The sequence below is a fragment of the Anopheles ziemanni genome, chromosome 3 (assembly GCF_943734765.1).
Source record: "Anopheles ziemanni chromosome 3, idAnoZiCoDA_A2_x.2, whole genome shotgun sequence".
NCBI lineage: Eukaryota > Metazoa > Arthropoda > Insecta > Diptera > Culicidae > Anopheles > Anopheles ziemanni.
The window spans coordinates 58,315,150-58,336,964 of record NC_080706.1 but is presented as its reverse complement, the minus strand read 5'-3'; the positions used below and the strand labels follow the sequence as shown (position 1 = coordinate 58,336,964).

Here is a 21,815-nt window from a genome sequence, read left to right as displayed (position 1 = left end):
TGCATGCAACATATACAAAACATATTTTTGCAAGTGTCATTCCGATTGGATCGAAGTTGGTCACGATTGAATTCAGGATCTGCGATAGCCGCATCGTTTTGAGTAAGAAAAGGATGGGGCGTGTGAACGAGGAAAAGCAAGAAGCAAGAGTTGTCCCCCGATCCGCGAGAAAAAGGATCGCAAAATTCGGCAACCTACTTTGAATGTGATTTTTTGTGTAAAATTTGTGTGGCAATGCTGCGTGCCATCGTATTAGGTATACAGTTTTAGTTTTACTCTGTTTCGCGTGTGCAAAGGTGGTACACGGGTTGAAGGATGCGTTTGCTCATTGCGTTCCATTGATGAGTGTAAATAGTGATACAACTTAGTCTGAATTTTTCAGAACGAAATTTCTAGCCGTCACTCGAAGCTGGAAGCATGCTTATTACAGTGTGATGTTTTTGAGTGTCTATTAATGAATCAATGAATAAATAATCAAAAAGACAAAATTGGTATTTGGATTAATTTGCTAGTTGAAGTTGTCAAGCGAAAGTACCAGTGTATGTATTTCGCCGATCGGTTGGGCCATAATTGGGTCGTGAAAGCACACATATAGATCCAATTCATTATTGCCCGAGAATCAGATTCCTTTGGTGTAGCCTCTGTTGGACCCGTCTACTGTTTCGAATGATTGGTACTACCGGTTCAGTAGGAAACGATAGTGGCTCGAACGAAACGCAACCAAAGCAAAAGCGCGACACGACCGCAGGTCGACAGTAACTTACAACGCACCGTTGAACTGTGATGGTGCTCGACGTGCAGAATTTTTATCGTAAGGAGCCCGACCGGCTGAGGCAGCCGCGACTCGTGTAGCTCTGCCATGACCAAGCATCTCTGGAATTGCGATACATCCTGGCGATGTGTCCAGGCATTGGCGGTGATCCTGACCATCCTGCTGTTGCCCGGTTCAGGTAAGTTTCCGGTTGTCTGTTGCTTCCATTTCCACGAACGCCAATTTGGCGGTGATTTAATTTGTGGTAGCGTTTCGGCTATAAATCACCGTTGGTCCGCCAACAAAATCTGCAATTCAAACAGCGAACCGACCGTGCGCTTTGGCGCTATTTCGAAATGCGAATTTAACAAAGGGAGAAAATAAAAAAGATGTATGGTGCGTTGATAGACGTTAGCGATTTTCGAAACATTTAAAGTTTATTTTTTTTTGTTTTTTTTTGAGATCGTGTTGATACATCCGCTCCCAAGGGTGATCCATCCAACAGGTGGCAACCTTATGTATAACTCCCAGTTTTCGTTCATGAAATGGATTTAGCATTTTTGAACTTATTTGTAAAAGCCGTATAGTAGAATCTGAATTATGTTGGAATCAAACAAAAGGCAAACTTTCATAGAATCAATTTTTGACATTGTATTAGTTATTTCGTATACAAGTATTCAAACGCAGACCGCCGGTCTTCGTAAGCCCGTAAGGGTTTAAATTAATGCTTTTTGGACGTTTCGGCGTGTCTGTACCGGAATTGTATATGCATACAACATAGCATCAGCCTTCGTTCGTTTGCTCGCGTCGCAGACAAGGATTTATATGTGTGGCACAGGATATGTGTTGGTGCTTGAAATGTGACCACGTGTTTATGAAAATCGCGATTCGCGATTGTCGCACAGAACTCTGCCTGCCCATGCGATCGTCCAGAATATCAAGAACACTTTGGACAGAAACGAAGCGAATCATAAATAAGAAAGAGCGAAGAACGCCGGTTAGGATTTTCTTTACTTTCAACTTTCGCGGTAAAACCGTCAGATTCTTTCGCAGTCGGTACGTTTAACGAAACGAAACAGCATCCAGGAGCCAGTCATTGGTACGTCATACGCTCAATAAACCAGAAGCCTAGAAAGAAGTGAGCGAAGGACAAAACATAGGCATTTTTGTGCTGTGGATCCGTGAGGGCACGCGCGATAGGGAGGGGTAAAGGGGCAGACAGAAGGGGCCGCGAAGAAACCCAACTCGTGGAAACCAGAACACGTGATGTGATGCGCTTGTTTCCTTCTTCGCTTTCGTATCTTTTCGGCTTTGGTCGGGTTTCTGCAGCGTTGATAGCACGCGAAAAGAATTTGCCAAAGGGCGCGACGACAAAGGGAAGACTACGACAAAATAAAAAAACTCATAAGGAAACACAGCCTAACAAAAAAAAATTTAAAAAGAGTTGAATATAAAATCGCGGTGGTCATTGGTAAAGAAAAGTGACTGCATGTGAAAGTGAGAAAGAATCGTGCAATACGAGAGAAGATCAAAGTGAGAGAGGCAATCAACGAAAGAGTGTGAGAGGTTGAAAGAAAGAGAGAGCAACAGAGATGCAAGCTGTAAGAAAGGAAGAGCGAATGGAAGACAGAGCTGGGAAGAAAAAGATAGAGAATGCAATATATAATGAAAGAAATTGCGATAGAGATGGAAAGCGAAATTAAGAGTAGGATAAAAAAATCCGCACACGCGAAAGCCAATGTAAAATAAAAGTCGGTAAAGGACTGTTGCGAAAAAACTTAGGTCTCCAGAAGGCGTCTACTTACTTCCTATGTTATCGCAGGCTAACGGGCCTTATACAGATGAATCCTGAATATAATACTCAGCGGTTGCAAAGTAGACCAGCTTAAAAGAAGTGATGAAAAGTAAATGGTAAAAGAAAATTGGATCGATTTTTGAAGTAGATTTCAGGGCCGCATACTCATAAATTCAGGGCTGCATGAGGCAACCCCTATCATAAAAACCCATCTCTAAGCCTTACTTGGGTTTGAAAAAGAAATTGAATGGATAAAAATAGAGAAAAGCATGGGGAAAGCAAGGAAAATTATGCTGACACGCAGCGAAACTGCTTCCGCCAATGCCGCAACATTGCTCCAACCCCAAGAAGAAGGCAACCCTATCCGGAAGCACTCGACAAACCGGGACTAACACGCACACTTCGAGGGCATGGTGCCCGTGTGCCCTACGATACATTTCGGCTGCTTCCTCACCTGTCAGAATCACCCGTTGACATTAAAGTCGAGTGATTTGGTGTCTGGTGATTCGAACTCTAAGAATCAGACGTTGTCTGCCGATCGTCCGACACAATATGCTCCCCACTACCCTGAGGAAATTCTATTCGATTCCTGTAGTGCTTGTAGAACCCGGTTGTCCTTTTACACATTTACGTACCATCCGTATTGGCATAATTGATCATAGTTTGCGAATGTTTCTTCTTTGCTCATTACCGCAGTTGTTCAGTAGTGACATGTTTTAGCAATGGGCGCAATGCTTGTAGGAGTCCGTTGTGTTACGGAAGCTTCTGCACCAGAGGATCAAATATCCATTGGCAGCGGTCGTTTGTTTTCTGTGACTTTGTCAATACACTTGTTCCAATGTACGTTCGAATGTATGCATTCGGTTGAGAGCACTGCATTTTGTGTGCAAAACTCCGCCGGTATAAAAATCAGTTGAAAAAAAGGTTTGCTTAAGCAAGTTTATGGTTTTCAGCGCCAAGAGCGATGATAGGGTCTTGTGGTGGTTTTGTTTATCGTTTTCATATTTTTGCATACATCTTTGGGACTGGATGTAGCGTTGCTGACATTTTAACGTCAGCTCAAATTGTAAACAGAATTAATACGTCTCGCTACTTCGAGGCGCGTTTTCATCCTCGCTTTAAAGTATTTTTTGCAATGTGAAGCAAAAAAACCTTCGGTCGATAATATGGCAAAGCAAACGAATCAAACTGTTCGCTGGTGGTAGAGCTAGCATCAAACAAAATGCTAAAAAGAATTGAAGCGTCCAACTGTTAACAAGGCGAGGTCGGCAATGTCATAACAAATTTATGCTCTCATAGCCACACCGCCACACACTTTCACGTCTCCCGGCGCACTCCTAACGCAATGGTAACCAAGTGGCGTGTTCTATAAACGGAAAGACTACAGTGACAAATGAAAGATTGTATCGGACGGATCTGCCTGTATCCCAAATTGTGTATGTGTGTGTCTGTTTGTTTTTTTTTGGCAGGCTGCTGTCTAGCATTGTCTAGCAGCGGAAATGAATTACTTGTCATCGAGTCGAGCACTAGTTGCAAATTCGCGGCCGTGGCGCTTCTTTTCCCTTTCTTTAAAATTTGACGATGTGTGGACGATATAGAATAAGAAAAATTGGCCACAGCAAGCAGATTTATTGGAACGATCCACCAACAAACCAAACCACGCGGTAGTACCGTTGCCACACGATGTCGGGACTCTGTTTTTTCGTTTTCTTCCGCCACAGCTTTATTCGATCGTCTCCAGCGGGAACCTGCGTCGCTGCTAGTGGATCTCGTCCCTGCTCCCATCCTCCCCACCCCACTTGTTCACCCCTCCCCTTTCCCTCGGCGGGCCCATCCTGCTGAGGAACGTCAAGATTTACTGTCGCGCCGCGATTTAATGTTTCATTTCATTAGGCACGTTGGCGACTCTCCGCCCAAGACGGCGACAGTAACGGCATCTAGAATGATGCCGGGAGTCTGCCGAGCGCCCACCTACGTTTCAGCGGTGGTGCAAAATGATAGCATCGAACGTGGGAAAAATGAACTACGTGTACGGGGCTGATGCGTGGTGCAAAAATTTATGTGTACTCTGCTGAGCGCCGTTCGTGGCTTTATCATTTAAAACGAAATATCCGTTTTGAAAAGAAAAGAATGATGCAAATCGACCACGGTAATAAAGAAAATGTCACAATTGAGAGATAGAGCAGTGAGACACTCAAAAACAAAAGTTCTTACCGTTAACGTTGTATTGAAAAATCTTATGAAAGTACTAATGTCCCCATCAAACCAACGGTATTCGAACCCGTTAGTTTCAAAGCCAACACGTTACTATCTACTTCTTCACAAATTATGTGTCCCATAGAAAGTGCGTGCCAACCATGAATCAACAGCATGAGTAGCAGTGGATAGGTTGGAACTTCACTTCATTTAAGAATGGATACAGCGAAGGAATATATACCACTTTTGCGTATTTTACCATTTCAGGTTCTTCTTTGTAAGTGACAAAAAACAGGCAACCTTAAAATTTATTTCGCTGTGCTGGGAGCTGTCGAATAGATAAAGTGGTCACAATCGCTAAATCTTTTTAACTGGCCGCGCGGGCCAATGGGCTAATGAATATTCGATTGATTTGAATTGATCAACTTAAACCATCGTCTCGGCGCACAATCCTTCGATAGCTGTAAGGTAGCAGAAGCTGTGGCTACGCTGAAGCTCGACAGAGTGCTTTGAGCCAAACGATTGGCCGTTGGCGTCGTACTATGCTAATCGGTCAAATCGTTATCCCCGCCTATTGTTTCGAGTAGACCGCTTACAAATGCTTCTGGCCATAGAGGATTCACCCAAGCAAGATACTATCACTTACGATCGTGTAAAATCTTCTTGATCCGATCTAGCCAATCAGAGGCAGGTATGATTGTTGGTTTTATCGTAGATAGTTGACATACAAAACTAACCAATATTTCAAAAGGATGTATTAAGAAATGGGCTTGAAATGAAAATTAATATTTTTTTGACAACATTTTCAATATGTTTATTTTCCTTTAACAAACTGAAAAATATGTTCATAAGTTTGTAGCATATTATTATAATAAAACGTTGTTTAAGTTATAATTAAACTTGTTACTGTTTTGAAAACCAACCAAACAACAAAAATCTTTTTATATAATGCCTTGGGCTCTGAGGCGGTTCGAAGTTTGATTTTATCAATCTTATATCAATTCTTACTCAATATTTAGAGTAGAACAATTATATAATTTTACTTCAGCCATTCAAATCCGTGTAAAATATAAGTTTAAACACGTACCTCGTTTTACGCAGGATTTTAAAGACTAACTATGTTTATTCAAAATGTTATGCAGCTTTTTCAAATGTATGGCAAAATCTAACAGGATATATCAAAACGCATTGCTTGTATTAAGTTTAAGCTTTGCAACGCATTACTTAAATCCTATGCTTGATATAATCCAAAATTATGTTGTTTTGATGCAAATACAGACTAATTTCCTATTGTTACTCTTCATCTCTGATTATATACGGGGCCATCCTTTCATTATTTCGTTATGGTTCTTAGCAAGAATTGTTATAGGTTGCATTAAAATTATCCAATATTGACCGGCTACTATATGATGTCGATCATTGATGAAAATTGATCAATTCTATAGAATTTTTTTAACTATAAATCTTACAAACTTGGCCCTTGAAGGTTCGGGGCCCCCCGCGGCCTCTCAGTTCGCGCACCGTTAAATTTACCACTGCTTGGGCTACATTTAGTATACCAAAATTTGGCAATTTAATCAATGATGAATGAATTTCGCATATGTTATAGTTTTAATCAAGTATTCACATTTTTCGACCCTTTTGAATCCCTTTGAAATATAACTAAACCGGCCTTTTGTACCCTTCTTTATTTATAAGCTCATGGGTCCCCCAAAGCCAAGCGGCCTCGAATACATCAATTTCATTATTATAATTTTTATATAATCGATTCCGACGATTTGGTGAAGTGAATAGAAATGATGTGCTGGTTAACGTAAACGTAAAATTCGCCTTACTGTTTGCGGATCAAAGGATGATTTGATGATCACTCCTTGGACTGTTTGAATTAATTTGGTAAACCGCTTTTCTACTAGTGTGCCTTGAGAGGTTTTATCAAACTACACCAAACGAAGCGGCTTTTTGTTTGGATCGGAACTGTCTCCTTTCTTTTTTTCAACATCCTATCATTAGTTGCCGAACAGAATGGATTTCATTGTTACAACTTTTCACTGGAACGTTCGTCCCTAGTTCACAGAGAGTACTTTTTGCTTTAGTTTCATCTATTATGTTTCAGATACTTCCGGTTTCTTTGGAATGCCACAAACAAGGATTTTTGTGGGAGTGGCGTAGCTGTCGTGAAAAACGTTTGAGTTGAGTGACGCAATCAAACGCAATCGAACGGTTTCAAACGGTCACTTGATCTAGGGGCTGCCATCGAACACAATCCTGTGTGAAGGGGACCGAATACTCGCGGCACGAAACGTTCGGTGCTACCGCAGCAATTTTTCACCCTCGAACGCTTGCATGCCGGGGGTATCAGGGTAAAACCCTGACGGGATTGATTATTCGGAGGCGTTGATTGGGGGACGAAACTGTTCAACCGCGTCATCAAGTTGCAGCCGCCCATACACTTTAATATTACATGGCAATGTGGGAAATGTAGGGCTTGTGCGATCTGTCGGCGGTATTGATTGGATTTTGTACTAAAGTGTAACCTGCCTTCCATCAACACGTCCATTCTTTGGTTGGTAATTGTTTTCATCACTGATTTTGCGAGATCGATGAGTAGTGTTTAAAATGCTCAACTGTGGAAAACAAATTATTAAACGATTAACTATGGAAAAATAGTTTCATTTTATGGTATTTATGATGTTATGTTATAATGATGTATTTGTATGTACAGTTTGTTCCATATGTTCCATATTGTATCCTCCAAAGTAATTTGCTATTTTTGCAAGCATTTCCCAAAGCACGATGTTTATTAGTCGAATTTCGTTTTAATGGAATACAATCTGCCTTTGCGGTACATATATTAAACGTCATTTTAATCCTTCCTGTTGCCAATACTGGGGGGTCCGCGACAGCCGAGCTGTAGCGCCGGTTAGAAAATCGGCCCATGTGCGCCGGGGTTCACCAACTCGACGGCGTGGGTTCGAATCCCAACCGAGACCGGACCCTCCCCTGTACGAGAGGACTGACTATCCACGTACAGCAGGGAAATAAGTCTCGTAAGCCCTTAACGGGCAGGCATGACCAAAGAGGTCGTTACGCCAAGAAGAAGAAGAAGTTGCCAATACTGCTAATACCGCATTTTTTTTTTCAAATGCATTTGTTCCCAAAAACACCTTCTTATGATGCGAGAATGATTGATAGTATATAGTACAGTCACAGGCAGTGCTCAATTCACTTTTTTTTAACAAACTATTTATTTTAAATAGCAAACGTAATAACAAAAGGACCTTAAAGTTTAGTATCACAAGAAAAGTGTAGATTTATTCGTTTATATATAAAGAACTGTTACTCGTTGCGCAGTGCTCATTCCTCGGGGCACTGAAAAACGGAGACACTGAAATGTGAACTGACAACCTGAAACTTCATTCCTGATGCACTGCTGAAGCAGGTCCCAGGTGGTAATAACGGTGGAACTTGTGTTCCAGAGTATCACATTCAACACAAAATATACACTACGATGAAGTTATACGTCCCATGCGCATCAGCAGCAACCCATGTGGATCCTTGCCATTCGCAACAAGGTATATTGAGGTGTTATCCGATGACAATTTTGTGGAGTGGATGTTTTTCTACACAATTTTCCAATTCAGTTTTGGCGAATGTTCCTGGATTTTCGCGGTTAGCCGTCCCACTAGCGTCTTGACTCCACCACATAGCAGTTGGTCAACAAGGCTATGGTTGTCTCAGCTGGGATGTGGAGGTTGAGTCCCCCACGGTTTCGAGGCACCGCTAGCTGTTGGGCAGGGATCCGTTTCCCGCCGGAGCCGTTCCAGAGAAGGGATCCAATCAGGCTAATAACAAACTACCTATGTTCATTGCGCGCGAAGAAGAACATTGAACAGAATGACCTTCTGCAGTATTTTTAGGTCTCTCACTTGATGGAGACACACCAGTCGTCGAAAGCTTTGTATCACCGCATCCCAGATGTGTCCTATGGCCTCACAAATATAGTTGGAGAACAGAATCTCAAGTAACCGAATCCATGAGATATGGATCTTGTTGGTAACAGTGATGTGACCGATATCCAGAGCAATAGTCTTACTCCCAACGTTCAACCTTGCCCCCAAGCATATGCCAAACGCTTCTATCGCATCTCTAACCCTCCCGATTTTAGAAAGAGTTGTAGTCACGACTATGATGTCGTCAGCATATGTCAGGTCGTCATACACTAGGTCGTCCTGATCGCAGCAAAAACATTGTACAAGGGTTGTTCTATCTGTCGGATTGCTGGAAATAATAGGAGAAAGAGAGCTGACCATTTACCATCAAACGGGATGAGGAAAGCTCTCCAATTGTTCTCAAAAGACTCACCAGCTGCGAATTGAAATCCAGAGATGTCATGGGTTTCCATAGATAATCTCTATCGACGCGATCAAAGGCCTGTGAGAAATCCAAGGAAACGAGCTTCCCACTTAACTTCTTCCTCCTTAAATCCAGAATTCTCTCCTTAATCAAGGGAACAGCTTGAACTATATTTTTCCTTGTTACACACTTTTGACGTGGGCATGCCGTTCAAATTAAAAATTAGCAGCTATTTGAGCCTTACGATCGGGTTGGGTCATGCTTACCGCCTAGCGCCTACTAGACTTTTTTCCTTAGTGTACGTGGATAGCCTGTCCTCTCGTACAGGGGAGGTTTTGGTCTTGGTTGAGATTCCAACACATAATCGGCGCTACCGCTTAGCAGTCGCGGACCCCCTACCTCCTCTAAATTAAAAAGGAATAAAATAAAGGATAGATTAGCACGTACGCCAAGTATAATTTGGGGTATAAGTCGGTCAATACTAGACAAAGCATCTAAAAATGTGTTATGCAATAAACAATTCCGATAATTTACATTCACCGGTTTGCTCGCATATAATTGAAATGTTAATAATTCCATGCTGATTAAATTTATAGACTTCATTGAATTAAATCAGTATGTGTGAGAGAAATGTGTGGTAGTACAATCTCTACAATAATTTGTACCATTTGTGAGCATCGAGGTAAAACAAAAAACGATTCCTACCCATTGATGGAGAAAATTGAATACTCCAATCAATAAATAAGTGCGGAATCGTCGTTTTTCCCCATCGAAAAATTCTGTAACTCTGTTGTAGGCCTTGGCAGTCAGCGAATCAGACGAACTGGCGAGTAAATGGCCACGCAAAACTCAGAGAAAATGAGGCGCATAATATATACATATATAAATAAATGTATATAAAAAATATACCAATACATGTGCATCTTTTCAGGTAAATCGAGGGGAGGGACAGGCTCGAAAAGGCAGAGCAACTCTGCCGTGTCACATCCTGTCACACTTAAAACAATATAAAATCCGGCGAAGTGGCTTCATCTCCATAATGTCTGGTTTTAAAGATGGCTCAGAATATGAAGAGTTGAAACGAAACAGTACCAAAGTATCGGCAGCAGTGTGCAGACCATCGAAAAGGCCACCGGCTGAACGACTCACCCAAGGCTCTACACAACAGCCCACGGCTCACAACAGCTAGCATCAGCTGTTTAGTTAATTGAGAAAAAATCGTAAAACTTGCCCTGGTGAGTTCGTTTCGGTGGCACGATTTTTTACCGATCGCAGTCTTGCTTATATTGGACTCTTTTGAAAGCGGTTATGTTACATAGCGCAGACTTCTTATCTCGTTCACGGGAGATGAGTAGTCTGAAAGACGTGCCGCATTACGGACCGACTAATCCTGCTCGAAGATATTCATTAAATGAGACTTGGAAACGGGCTGGAATATTTGAATAAAGTGTAAGGGGATAAGGTATAATCTTTTGAGAGTATAGACAAAAAACGAAGGAAATAGATATAAAAGCAGAGGAAGAGAAGTATAAACTCAAGAAACCCGAAAATAATTACCTCTCTTTCTGCTTTGATTTTCGGTAATATTTCTTAAATTTGGCGCCAGATTTTTTAGATTGGAGACGATTCATGCAACTAATTAAAAGGTGAACGAAATTAAGCAGTATTTATTTATTATATTTTGTAAAGCGCCAAAAAGATTTCCGGAACAAATCGTGTCTGTGCGCATAGATGAATATCAAAACTTGTTTTTGTTGTAAATTCAAATATTTTTTTACATAGGTCCTTATCTTCACATCTATCGAATGATGCCACTTTGTCTGCATCGCTAAGGAATTTCATTATCAAAAAAAAAAGAGGAAACACAGCCGTACATTTCTCGTGATCTAGATTGAAGATTTTGGATTTCACAAGTATGCTAATGAGCTATCCCACCCAACGTAGTCGAATTCCATTTTGGATCAACAAGAAAGAGGTTTGTTAAGTTATCGGCAGCAAGGAAGAATGTCCCATCATGAATTTCCTGTGCTGCATGTGGTAAACCGCTGCGCGACGGTGGGCGTTTGGATAATGTTGCGAAATTCGTAAAAACTGTTGTGAGAAAATATTTAAACCAAGCATGTTTCATGAGGAAAACAACGCTCTCTTTGCATATCATCTTTTAATAAATCATGTCGCATAATGTTGGTTTTTGAAACTCTTTTGCAAAAATAGTCAAATTAAAACATATGTTACATACATTATACATATGTGGGACATATTTTTTCCTCAGCGATTCCTATTTCTCAATTGTCTGAAATATTATTAAAAACATGCTAGGAAAGAAGAGTGTTTACTTTATTTCTTGGCTGCAGCCTCAATCTGCATTTTCTAGTTTTTGCGCAAATCTGCTCATCTTATGTATGTAGACTGAAAACTTGTAAACGTCCTGTGCGGTGAATTTCACCGACGAACGAAACAAACAGTTAACAATGTTACTGAACCGTATTGGAAATGCAACACACCCATATTAAAACATCTTCTTTGCCATTCAATACTGATTGTTTATCTTCTTCTTGTTGGTGTAAGGACCGTCTTGGCCTTGAGCCCTTGACGGGGGGGCCCGTTAAGGGCTTTTAACTTTGCGTATATGGATAGTCTGTCCTCTCGTACAGGGGAGTGTCCGGTCTCGGTTGGGATTCGAACCCATGCCGTGGAGGGCCAACGCTAATGGGCCACCGGCTCAACCGCAAACCTGTCGCGGACCCCTCCAGTTCACCTAAAAGGTGTTTATTGCTGGTGGGACAACGGCAACGGAACAATCGAAGGCGCATTAATAAGAGCGAAAATAGCGGAAAATTTTCGTCTCCAAAAGTATCGTCATCAGCATTATCGACCTTAAGTCACGCTATAAAATAGCACCATATTGTCGCATTTTTTTTTTAATTTAGCACATACACATAAAAAAGGTCGCAAATTGCACGTGGACAAAGGTCTTTCTTCTTTCACTGCCGCAACGATACGGTACTAGCAAGTGTTATTTCACGCCTGATACGTGTTCTACCTACCAATCCGTAATATCGTATCCGCATCAAAGCCGTCTAGGGTGTAGTGCGGTATTAGCTCCAGTTCTTCGTGGATGTTGTTGTTTATTTTTGTGAAGAAAGGTCTGATTTCTTTTCATCATAATTCTACGCTACTACAAGACCTAAGGACATTCAAGGCTGTAGAATGATTGCGTACATTGCAGTTAAAACAAAGTAGTTCAATAAACGTTCTTTTTGGTTCTGTATTTATTCCTTTCAGTTGTTTTATTCCACTGACTTCATGAATTTATAATAATTGCGTACGATTCCATAATTAGTTATCAGTTTTGTTAATAAAATATCATTGCCATTACAATATACAGTAAGTCCCCGCAGTACGCCGTACTCGATATACGCGAATTCGCAATACGCAATTTGTTTTACAAATGACAGCTCATAGAGTTTACCGTTGTTGCTTAAGTTGTAATTAATCAATTTTGCATTGTTTTGGTAGAATGAACTTTTTAATACGCAGTTTTAAACAGTCGTTTAAAGGTCATGACTGCAACGGCCTGAATTACACACGATCTGACACGCTGGTTCTTGTTTCATTAAGCTGTATAATCTTGAAGCGACAATCTTGAAAGGATAATCTTGAGGCAATTAATATGGCATCAAATGATAAAAGTCGCGTAAAGAAGTGCTATAACAATTACACAAAAGGTAGAAGATGTTCGAACAAGGAAAAAGTTATGGAGCAGTAGCCCGGCAAATAAAACCACCACAGTCAACAGTGCGGACCATCATCCAAAGCCAATATAATCTGGGTGACTTCTGCGAACGGAGTTTCAATGGCTACTCAGAAACATAATAGAAGAAATGGAACACTTATTTGTGATTTGGGAGGGTCCGGTCTCGGTTGGGATTCGAACCCACGCCGTCGAGGTGATGAGCCCCGGCGCTCATGGGCCGATTTTCTAACCGGTGCTACCGCTCGGCTGTCGCGGACCTCCCTATCTATCGACTCCTTCTATCTATCAATCTTAAAACTAGATCATGTAATTGCAACTGGCTGCTTATTCGATCCACACCAGCAAGCTCCAGAACATGATTGGTAGGGGTCCTCCAGTGAAGGTTTACCATCATTTTTAGTATCTTGTTTGTTCTGATTTGCATCTTCTTTTTGTGTGTACTCGCACACTTACGACCACACTGGAGATGCATAAAGTAGCTTTGGAAGTATTATTGTTTTATATATCAGTATTTTGTTTTTAAAGTATAAATCATAGGCTGTTCCTACACTGATCATCTCATTGGGATGACGTGATAATTCCGTTTAATAATGCCGACCAATCATATATCAAAACTTTCAAACTAATGAAATTCACAAAATGTTATTATGAACCCACTTTATCAAAAGTAAACATACGGTAACCATAAATTGAGATTTTATTGGTCTATTTTCAGTCATCCTTCTTTTTGACACGCTCGCGTGATGTGTGATGAATTGAAATTTTTTTTATTGTTCCAATACTAGGATTAGATTGGACAGACAACGCAAGAAAAAAAATCACAGTCTGTCGGTTCTGTCACGATATTTATTGTTAGCCGTGGTCAGTGTGTTGTAAAATAGTAGGTTAAGTCAAATGCGTGTTGTTATACCGAATAAGTTGCTTCTTTTTATTACTCGACATGTTAGTTCAGAATTGTGGTGCTATACTAGAAACTATTTAAAACGGGTTTCAGCCCTAACAGGTCCATTTAATGTTGTTTCAGTAGTGGAGTTCCTACAAAATATAGATCACGAATCATCCGACATTTCTTACGCCACTTCTTCACGACCGTTCTGCTGTTGTTAACATTTACAATAGCCTCGACTTAAAGGATCAAATCCCTTTCCACATGCTGAAGCTATTGGTATGCTAATTAACATACACTGTGTGTGCCAAGCAATAAAATGGTAATGAATCTTTCAAATTCCAGTTCGAGGGGCAACATGGTGTAGAACTATAACTTCTTTTAATTTTTTTACTTTCCTTAGTCACTCAGATGAAAATAATTCTAATGTATATCTATGATACTTATTACAATATTCTGTTAATTTATAAATATATATTACTATATAATAGTGCAGTGTAGTTTAACGGAAAAGATAGTCGTGAGTATAAAACTGTTCGTTTTTTTAAAATAAAACTGAAAGCAAAATGACTGCCATCACAGCTGCATTATTGACAGGATCATTATTAGAAGGATGATAAATTTGCTCATATTTCTTAGTCTTACGATGAAGTGTTTCCTATTGAGAAATGTTTGTTCAGATTATGTATTTCAAAGGAGAGAATTATTGCTAATTCAAACCGTGGGTTCGTTTCCGACGCATCATTCCATACGCACATCATGTGTCCAAGCCCCAGAGGGCTATATTCCAATATGATTGATGTAGTTATTTTGTTGGCCACCTCTTTCACACGTGTTTACGTGTGTTTCGAATGTGTCCATTTGTGTGACGAGTCTCACATTAACGACGGTAAACGAAGGCATATGCCAAGTCCACTCTTCATAAGAAAGCCTGTTGTCGTTGCTTTGGATTTTGCTGCGATACTACAATGCAAGCAACTCTTAAACTATCTCTTCAGTGGCGACTCAACCATAAGTATCTGGTACCATTCGGGTGCGGTTTGAGGCTCCGCACATTTCTCCGACTTTCATTGCAAGAGATGACGGTTAATAATTGTAAAACTATCTCTTGGTTTGAAGAAGTGAACAAACAAAGCGTGTGCAAACACAATGGTCTTGTCTGATTTCGAACGTGATGCTGCCTTATGCAGGTGAATAATTACTGCAGATTTAGATGGAATAAAGTATCTTGAAAATAAACGTTAATGCTATGCAGTAGTCAAGAGTACTGTTGACCGCTCTATGCCTGTCGGAGAAAACAATCCAGACTTTCTCTTACTTATTCGAGAGCATCATTTTATTGCTCTTGAATTGGTGACATTTCGAAACGTAGCCAGACAAATAAAAGACCATACTGCGACAACTTCTAGACGTAAGTGGTTTATTGTAGAAAGTTGTGTAGTAAGACTATCCAATAAGAAAATTTGTTGAACGATTGTATCATTTTAACTTAATTTCCTTTAACTTTAACAGTTTAATCTTCAAAGTGGATTACTTGTTTGCTTACAATCAATTAGCAGATTTAACCATTGAAAGTAAAGAATGAATATACCACCTTTTTAACATACAGTGTCAATAAATATCGTGGTTTTGTGAAAAGGTCAATAAAGTTATGTTAAATAAATCTTTTTGTACCTTTTTATATAATAGATGTTTACCGGTTTTGTAGAGTTCATATTTTGTTATTCTATTGTTTACGTACGCTGAGTTTATTTGGTGGAATTTGTTCGCGCCATTAGCGTGTTTTGCTGGCTGATCAAGCAAAAATACCTCCTTGACCAGTTTTTGAATTGGTCTTCGTTCCAGTGACTGGTCTCTATGGTGCACCCTTTTTTTTGTTACATTTTCATATGCTTCGTTTATTCTTTTCTTCGCAGGACACGTATGTGCATGGGTGCATACTTCTTTTCTATACAGAAATCCTTCGCGCATTGCTTACATACATTTCTCATCAGCTTAACGCGTGCAATCTTGTCGGTGCAATCTGTCATTGTATGACAAGTCGTTCGTTAGTTTCCCTCATTGCAGGTGATCGAGAGGAGTGGTGTGTTTTGGGAATACTCTCTGTCGGATAAATCATTTGAAATGATTGAGCAGTTTATTTGAAGGTGCTCAAAGAATGGTACCACCTCCTTACAGTAACGTAGTGTACACGATATAGATCGTGTTATGATTGGGTGTTGAGTGAATACCGACATTTATTATCATTAATAAAAACGCACCCGTCTGTTTTTTTAGTTTGTGTTGTCGAAGTGTGCAACTGACTAAGTGTTCTAGGGTATCGAGCTATTGAGATCGAAAACTTAGGTACTACCCGTATTGCTGGAAACAAATTTACATAAATGATATTTTCCATAGCGTAGACATGCAAGAGCTCCAACTGTGGGCATGATTTTAATGGATTGCTTCGCAAAACAAGTCTTGAGAGGACAGTCTGGCGCCGGACGTTGAATTTCCTGTTTGAGGTTTAGCAGTTGCATCGTATTCAATGCAGTGGTACTTACACTCATATCGAGTTGGCGTGATCAGATTGACGATTATGAAGTTATCAATAAGCTAATGTCATGCACAATCCTAAGAGGAATTTTGTGTTAGAGGTGAACTTGTATGGAAGGTGTCTCATGAAAAATGAAGTTGTGCACCAATAACAACGTCGGAAAGTCAATGTTTTATACGATTCCTATCGGCATCCACGCGTTATTATCGCAAGTGATTACTTGATAAATCGATCATCGAGTTTAACCATCTGGAAGCTTTGAGTTCCATGACAATGCAGTTATTAGTGATCGTTCTATATAAGTGTAGGCACGTTCCGTTCAGATCTAACTTCCAGATGTTGAGCTTTGGAAATCTGTATTAGTTGAATGTATATGACGAAATAAAGTCATTGTTGCAATCTATACCATTAAACAGATTTAATTGTTCTTCTAATGTACTGTAGATTAAATTTTACTGGCCGAATCAAAGTATAATTAGCATATTGTAGCCTTCATTATTATTTTATCTTATATATGCGAACATACAAACCAACTTTCAACCAATCTGTTCAACATTACCTTTGAATCCATGTTTTTGAATTCTTGTTTACTCAAGACTCGACGAAATATATTTTTAAAGGTTCAAAGAAAACGCAATGCTAACCCATACCGAATTTTCTTGGGCGCTCCTTAATGGGGAATAGTCACGTGATAAATGACCATAAATCTTGCCTAATTTTATTTGTCTACCGATAGCGAAAGAAGCAGCAATATCTCACATCGGAGGTTTTAGCTAATGTTTTCTCAAAGGCAGGTTACATTTAGACTCACAAACTGTGAATGATGAGGTCACTTGGAGTTCATATATATTTGATAAAAAAGAAACTTAGGGGCTAAGGTTAAAGTGAAGTAGAAGCATACATATTCCCAGCTGCGTGTAGGGCTGTACATAATAGCTTATTCAATGTTCTCTGAATTCAATTATCCATACCCTGCAACAGGCAGCATGTGTCATTTCTTCGATACTTCGTTCATCGTAATGGTCACGGTGAGTTGACTAACGCCGCAAAGCCCTATGAGTAGGGAAGGAAAATAAAATTATTGTTAGCAAATAAAAGAGAAATTTATCCATACCATCTGGAACATTTGAAACCGGTCTTTCCGATAAATTTGGTAACGGTATCATTCATTCAAGCAGGTGCTGGTCGCTAAGCGGGAATGGCTATAATGCAGCCCATAATGTAACTGGTACGAACGATGGTCAGTATCAATGATTCTGGAAAACTATTGATGAGTCTCCTGAGACCGAAAGTTTCTACTGAACGAAATCCCACCTCGGTCATTAATGAACATCACCACCGTTTTACTACCCCTAGAGGATTGAGAGAAGAATTTTAATTAACAATATCATTCAATAAGGGTGTCGATAAATTCAACGTTTTATTACCTGACCACAGTGTCTGCTCTTCCGAGTTGTCGTTTCATCTATGTTGTGGGCACGCTTTTTCCCATGGATAGATACAGCAACTGAACAGAAATGTACCGATGTGATGTTGATTGATTCTTTCTTCTATAGGTGTGGCATTTTACGATGTTTGAAGATAGTTTAGCGAGCTAAAATAAAATACAGTTGTAATCCATTTTTCTCCCTCTTCATCGAGATTCATGGGGTTTTATGTTTAACATATTCCTCCACTGGCATTTGACCTTTTTCCATTAAATTTAATATAGTACTGCTTCTAACATCAATAGGCAGACAATAAAATATTTCTTTAAGCCATTCGGGTTTATTTTGATTATGATATTGAAATAATCATGCAAATATCTTCCCTTGGTTCTGACGAGCAGAAAGATACCCAACACGTATTTCAGTTTATCACCTTGTTTTTTATGTCATTCGAGAATAAAAAAGTTTTGGTGCGAATTTATTTCATTTCTCTCAAAATAACATTATCCATACCGAATATATATATGTCTTATGTTCCCGTGCTAAAACAGGTTTTACCAGTTCCATAATAGTTTAATTTTTGCGAAAATTTGTTTTTTATTTCAATTATAGTTTAACTAGTTACCGTTAGTCTATATATTCTTCGTTGAATATATAAAAAATTGAATAATCGTGGTTGATGAAATATGTATTGAGGAACTACGAGGTATTGAGGAATTATTTATTTATTTTTTATAGTTGCTCCATTATCTCACCTTTCCTTTAGTGTTTGAGCCTTTTCAAAGCCCAACTTGGTGAGAACTCCTGCTGTGCAATAAATTTATCGAGGTTTTTCCTGAGAAGATCGGGCGTTAATGAGGGGTTGGCGGTTAAGAATCGAATTCAAATTAGCTACCCACACAGCGAGAGAACCATCTCTTTTAACTGCTCTCTGTAATACCGCCTTAAAGCGTTCGAAGAATGGTTCGAACGTATGAATATATATATTTATGAAATGTATGTATGTAACGGTAAGAACTGCATTTGTAAACAACTTACGTACCGTTCAAATTCTATACATTTCAAATTCATTATGTAAATCACTAGTGTTCATAAAACATGATAGCTACAGTATCCGAAATGTTTTTTTTAAAGCACAGGTGTGCCTTTACACGAGCTGCAAGTATTTTTTTAATACTCTCTAAAAAAAGGAAATATATAAATTACCGACAGTCGCTTCTTCTTTGTCAGTTCTTCGTCAGTTTACCGGAAAAAAACTAAGTGGTGGTGGCTGCGGATAGCTCACACAGAAGATGGTCTTTTCAACCAAATTAATTGGTACAGTGACAAAAAACCAAGCGAAGAATACAGGCGGTCACAGCATCAGCTTTCCCACCATAGCTTCTTCAACAGCATTTTTCTCCATCCTCCTTTGCATAAGTTTACGATGCGTCAGGCTCACCGATGGCATCCGATGGAATTCTTATCTCTACTGCCTTTCGGACGTTATTTTATGGCGCTACACTTTACCGTCGGCAACTTGTGAGGACAACTGTTGGGTTTGACCAGGCAGAAACAGCATATAACTGAGTGATAAAATACTCCAACCGCAACGAAACGGCCCGATTTACCGGAGTCTACGGGGTCCACATTGATACATCGCTGGTTTCTGCTGGCTGCGTAACGGCATAGGATAGAAATCCGAAGGTGTCCACTGTCCACTGGTGACAATCAGGCGAAGAAATACGATACGATCACGAATTAGCACCCTTGTGTGCCTTTTTATTTTCCGCCGAGCTAACAATATGTTCTCGCGCCCTTCTAGGCCATATGGTAAGAAAAAGACTTACACACGACAAACATGCGCGTGGATGTTACCCATTTAATGACGGACACCTGCTGAGGTTGGTGACAACACTATGTAAAAGATTGACTTATGTCGTTTTATAAACTCCTGTTTGCTTTACTATTGAACAGAGAATATAATTGATTAACAACTTAAAAGCTTTATCAACTATGCAGTAAGCGTTCTCAAAACATTTTATAAAAAGATTGATACTTTATGGTGGAACTACCATGTATGTTACGAATCAAAGTGTTCGTTTTTTTTGTTTCAAACTTTTTATAACAACAACCTTTCCTTTTGTTTATTATATTATATGACTTATAATTATTTAACTCCACACTGACCTTTTTCTACCATAGCAATTATTTTAAATAACGCTTTGTTGGGTGACCCTGCATATCATAAACCTGCAAGATATGAATGTTAGATATAATGAAACTTTCTAATAAATTTGCCAACCTTGCCAAGTGTCGTATATTCGACTTTTACCTGGTATTGTTGAAATCTGCTAATTTTATCTAAAAAACTACCAATTTAAATAGGTTTCCTCAGTATAACAAAGAGTACCGATGCATCAAAATTTAAAAAAATCGGGACATAAAATTGCTTTTCATTTCCGTAGTAACTATCCCGTACCTGATATGATAAAAAACACACAGTAACGTAACGTAAACGAACTTACGAACATTTTCTTAAGCAAATTGAACAGTTTTAAGCAATCACATGGACTAACTGTGTATAAATTTGTTTGCTGATTGCTTGACAATCAACTCCAAAACCATGAGAAAGGTTAACACCACGCTAAACTTTTAGACACATATACAAAAACCACTTATATTTTATACAAATGTTGCAGTAAAGTCGTTAAAAAATGAAGGGGTTTTCAAAATACTCAAACACATAACTTTGCTATGTAGATCACGGTAAAACCATCCTTGATCAACCAGATTCCAAATAATCACATTAATAGTGACCATCATTCACGGATTAATATTCTTTTCCTTGGTTACTATGCTTCAATTCGAACCAGTACGATTATATAACATTGAGAAAAGCCTGTTTATTTTTTCCTTGTTATTGAATTGCCGCAATATTTTAAGATTGTTTTTATTATACAATAGTAAATGCTATATGGATTGGCATAATCATACAGGCAGCAAGCACTGCTTAAAATGATGGTTAAAGGGTACAGTCATTTTGTTGATTTGACCTTTTCATTTTCGGTTATGTAATATTAACGGACTATATAGGATTAACGTAAAGTTTTGTAGCTACTGACAACGTGCTGGGTATGTTTTGCGATATAGGCTTTCATTAACATAGTGTATTTTAAGTTGTATTCTCTTTTGTAGAAACAATAAAATTTCAATTTTAATCCTAAATTGACATGTAGAGCTTCACGAAGGGTCTTGAATTTGTAGTTGCTCTTATCGCTATACTTAAACGATATCGGTTTACTTCTTCTTCTTCTTCTTCTTCTTGGCGTAACGACCTCTTGGTCATGCCTGCCCGTTAAGGGTTTACGAGACTTGTTTCCCTGTTGTACATGGATAGTCAGTCCTCTCGTACAGGGGAGGGTCCGGTCTCGGTTGGGATTCGAACCCACGCCGTCGAGGTGGTGAGCCCCGGCGCTCATGGGCCGATTTTCTAACCGGCGCTACCGCTCGGCTGTCGCGGACCCCATTCGGTTTATTTAAAAAAAAAAACAAAAATCAAAACGGCTGCGAAGGTATTGACAATCATCAGCAAAAGTCCATATTTACCTTGATAAACACAATCTTTATGTAGTTTGTTACATTTATTGTAAAATTTTAAAAAATCAAACATGTTTAATACATTAGGTTCAGATAATTTTTTTACGATTCACTCACTTTTGAAAAAAGCTATGCGATTTGAATTGCAACTGATCATTGGATTGACTGTATAAATACTTCAAGGTAAACCCTCACTAAGCCTATTAACTGTAGAAGTTACATTTATGAAATGTTCATTTAAAATGTGGTTCGATTTGTGTATACTTTAAAGATTCAAGTTAGTCTTCTTCTTTTTTTAATCTCACATACACTGAGACTGCTGGAATATCCAACTTCGCTATGGCTGATGTTAATTACCCGAACGTTTAATGAGCGATTCATAATTTCCAACTGCGCTTGTGTACTAGTTTGTTCACAAATGAGAAATTGATAGTTCATGCAATTAGTGCAAAACAAGCATGAGTGACAGGGAGAAATCACAAACCATCTCAGACAAAAAGCTGTTAGCGCAATGACCGCAAATTGAGAAGTACGC

General features: G+C 39.2%; 1 protein-coding gene across 1 annotated transcript in view; it reads left to right on the top strand.

The window, feature by feature from the left end:
• The first annotated feature begins 859 nt into the window (after positions 1–859).
• The window catches only part of LOC131285101 (protein kinase C-binding protein NELL1-like), a 47,950-nt gene continuing 26,994 nt past the window's right edge, over positions 860–21,815 (top strand). The window contains exon 1 of the mRNA XM_058313959.1: positions 860–950. Within this exon, the coding sequence (XP_058169942.1) occupies positions 860–950 (91 nt within the window). The remainder of the gene's footprint in view (positions 951–21,815) is intronic.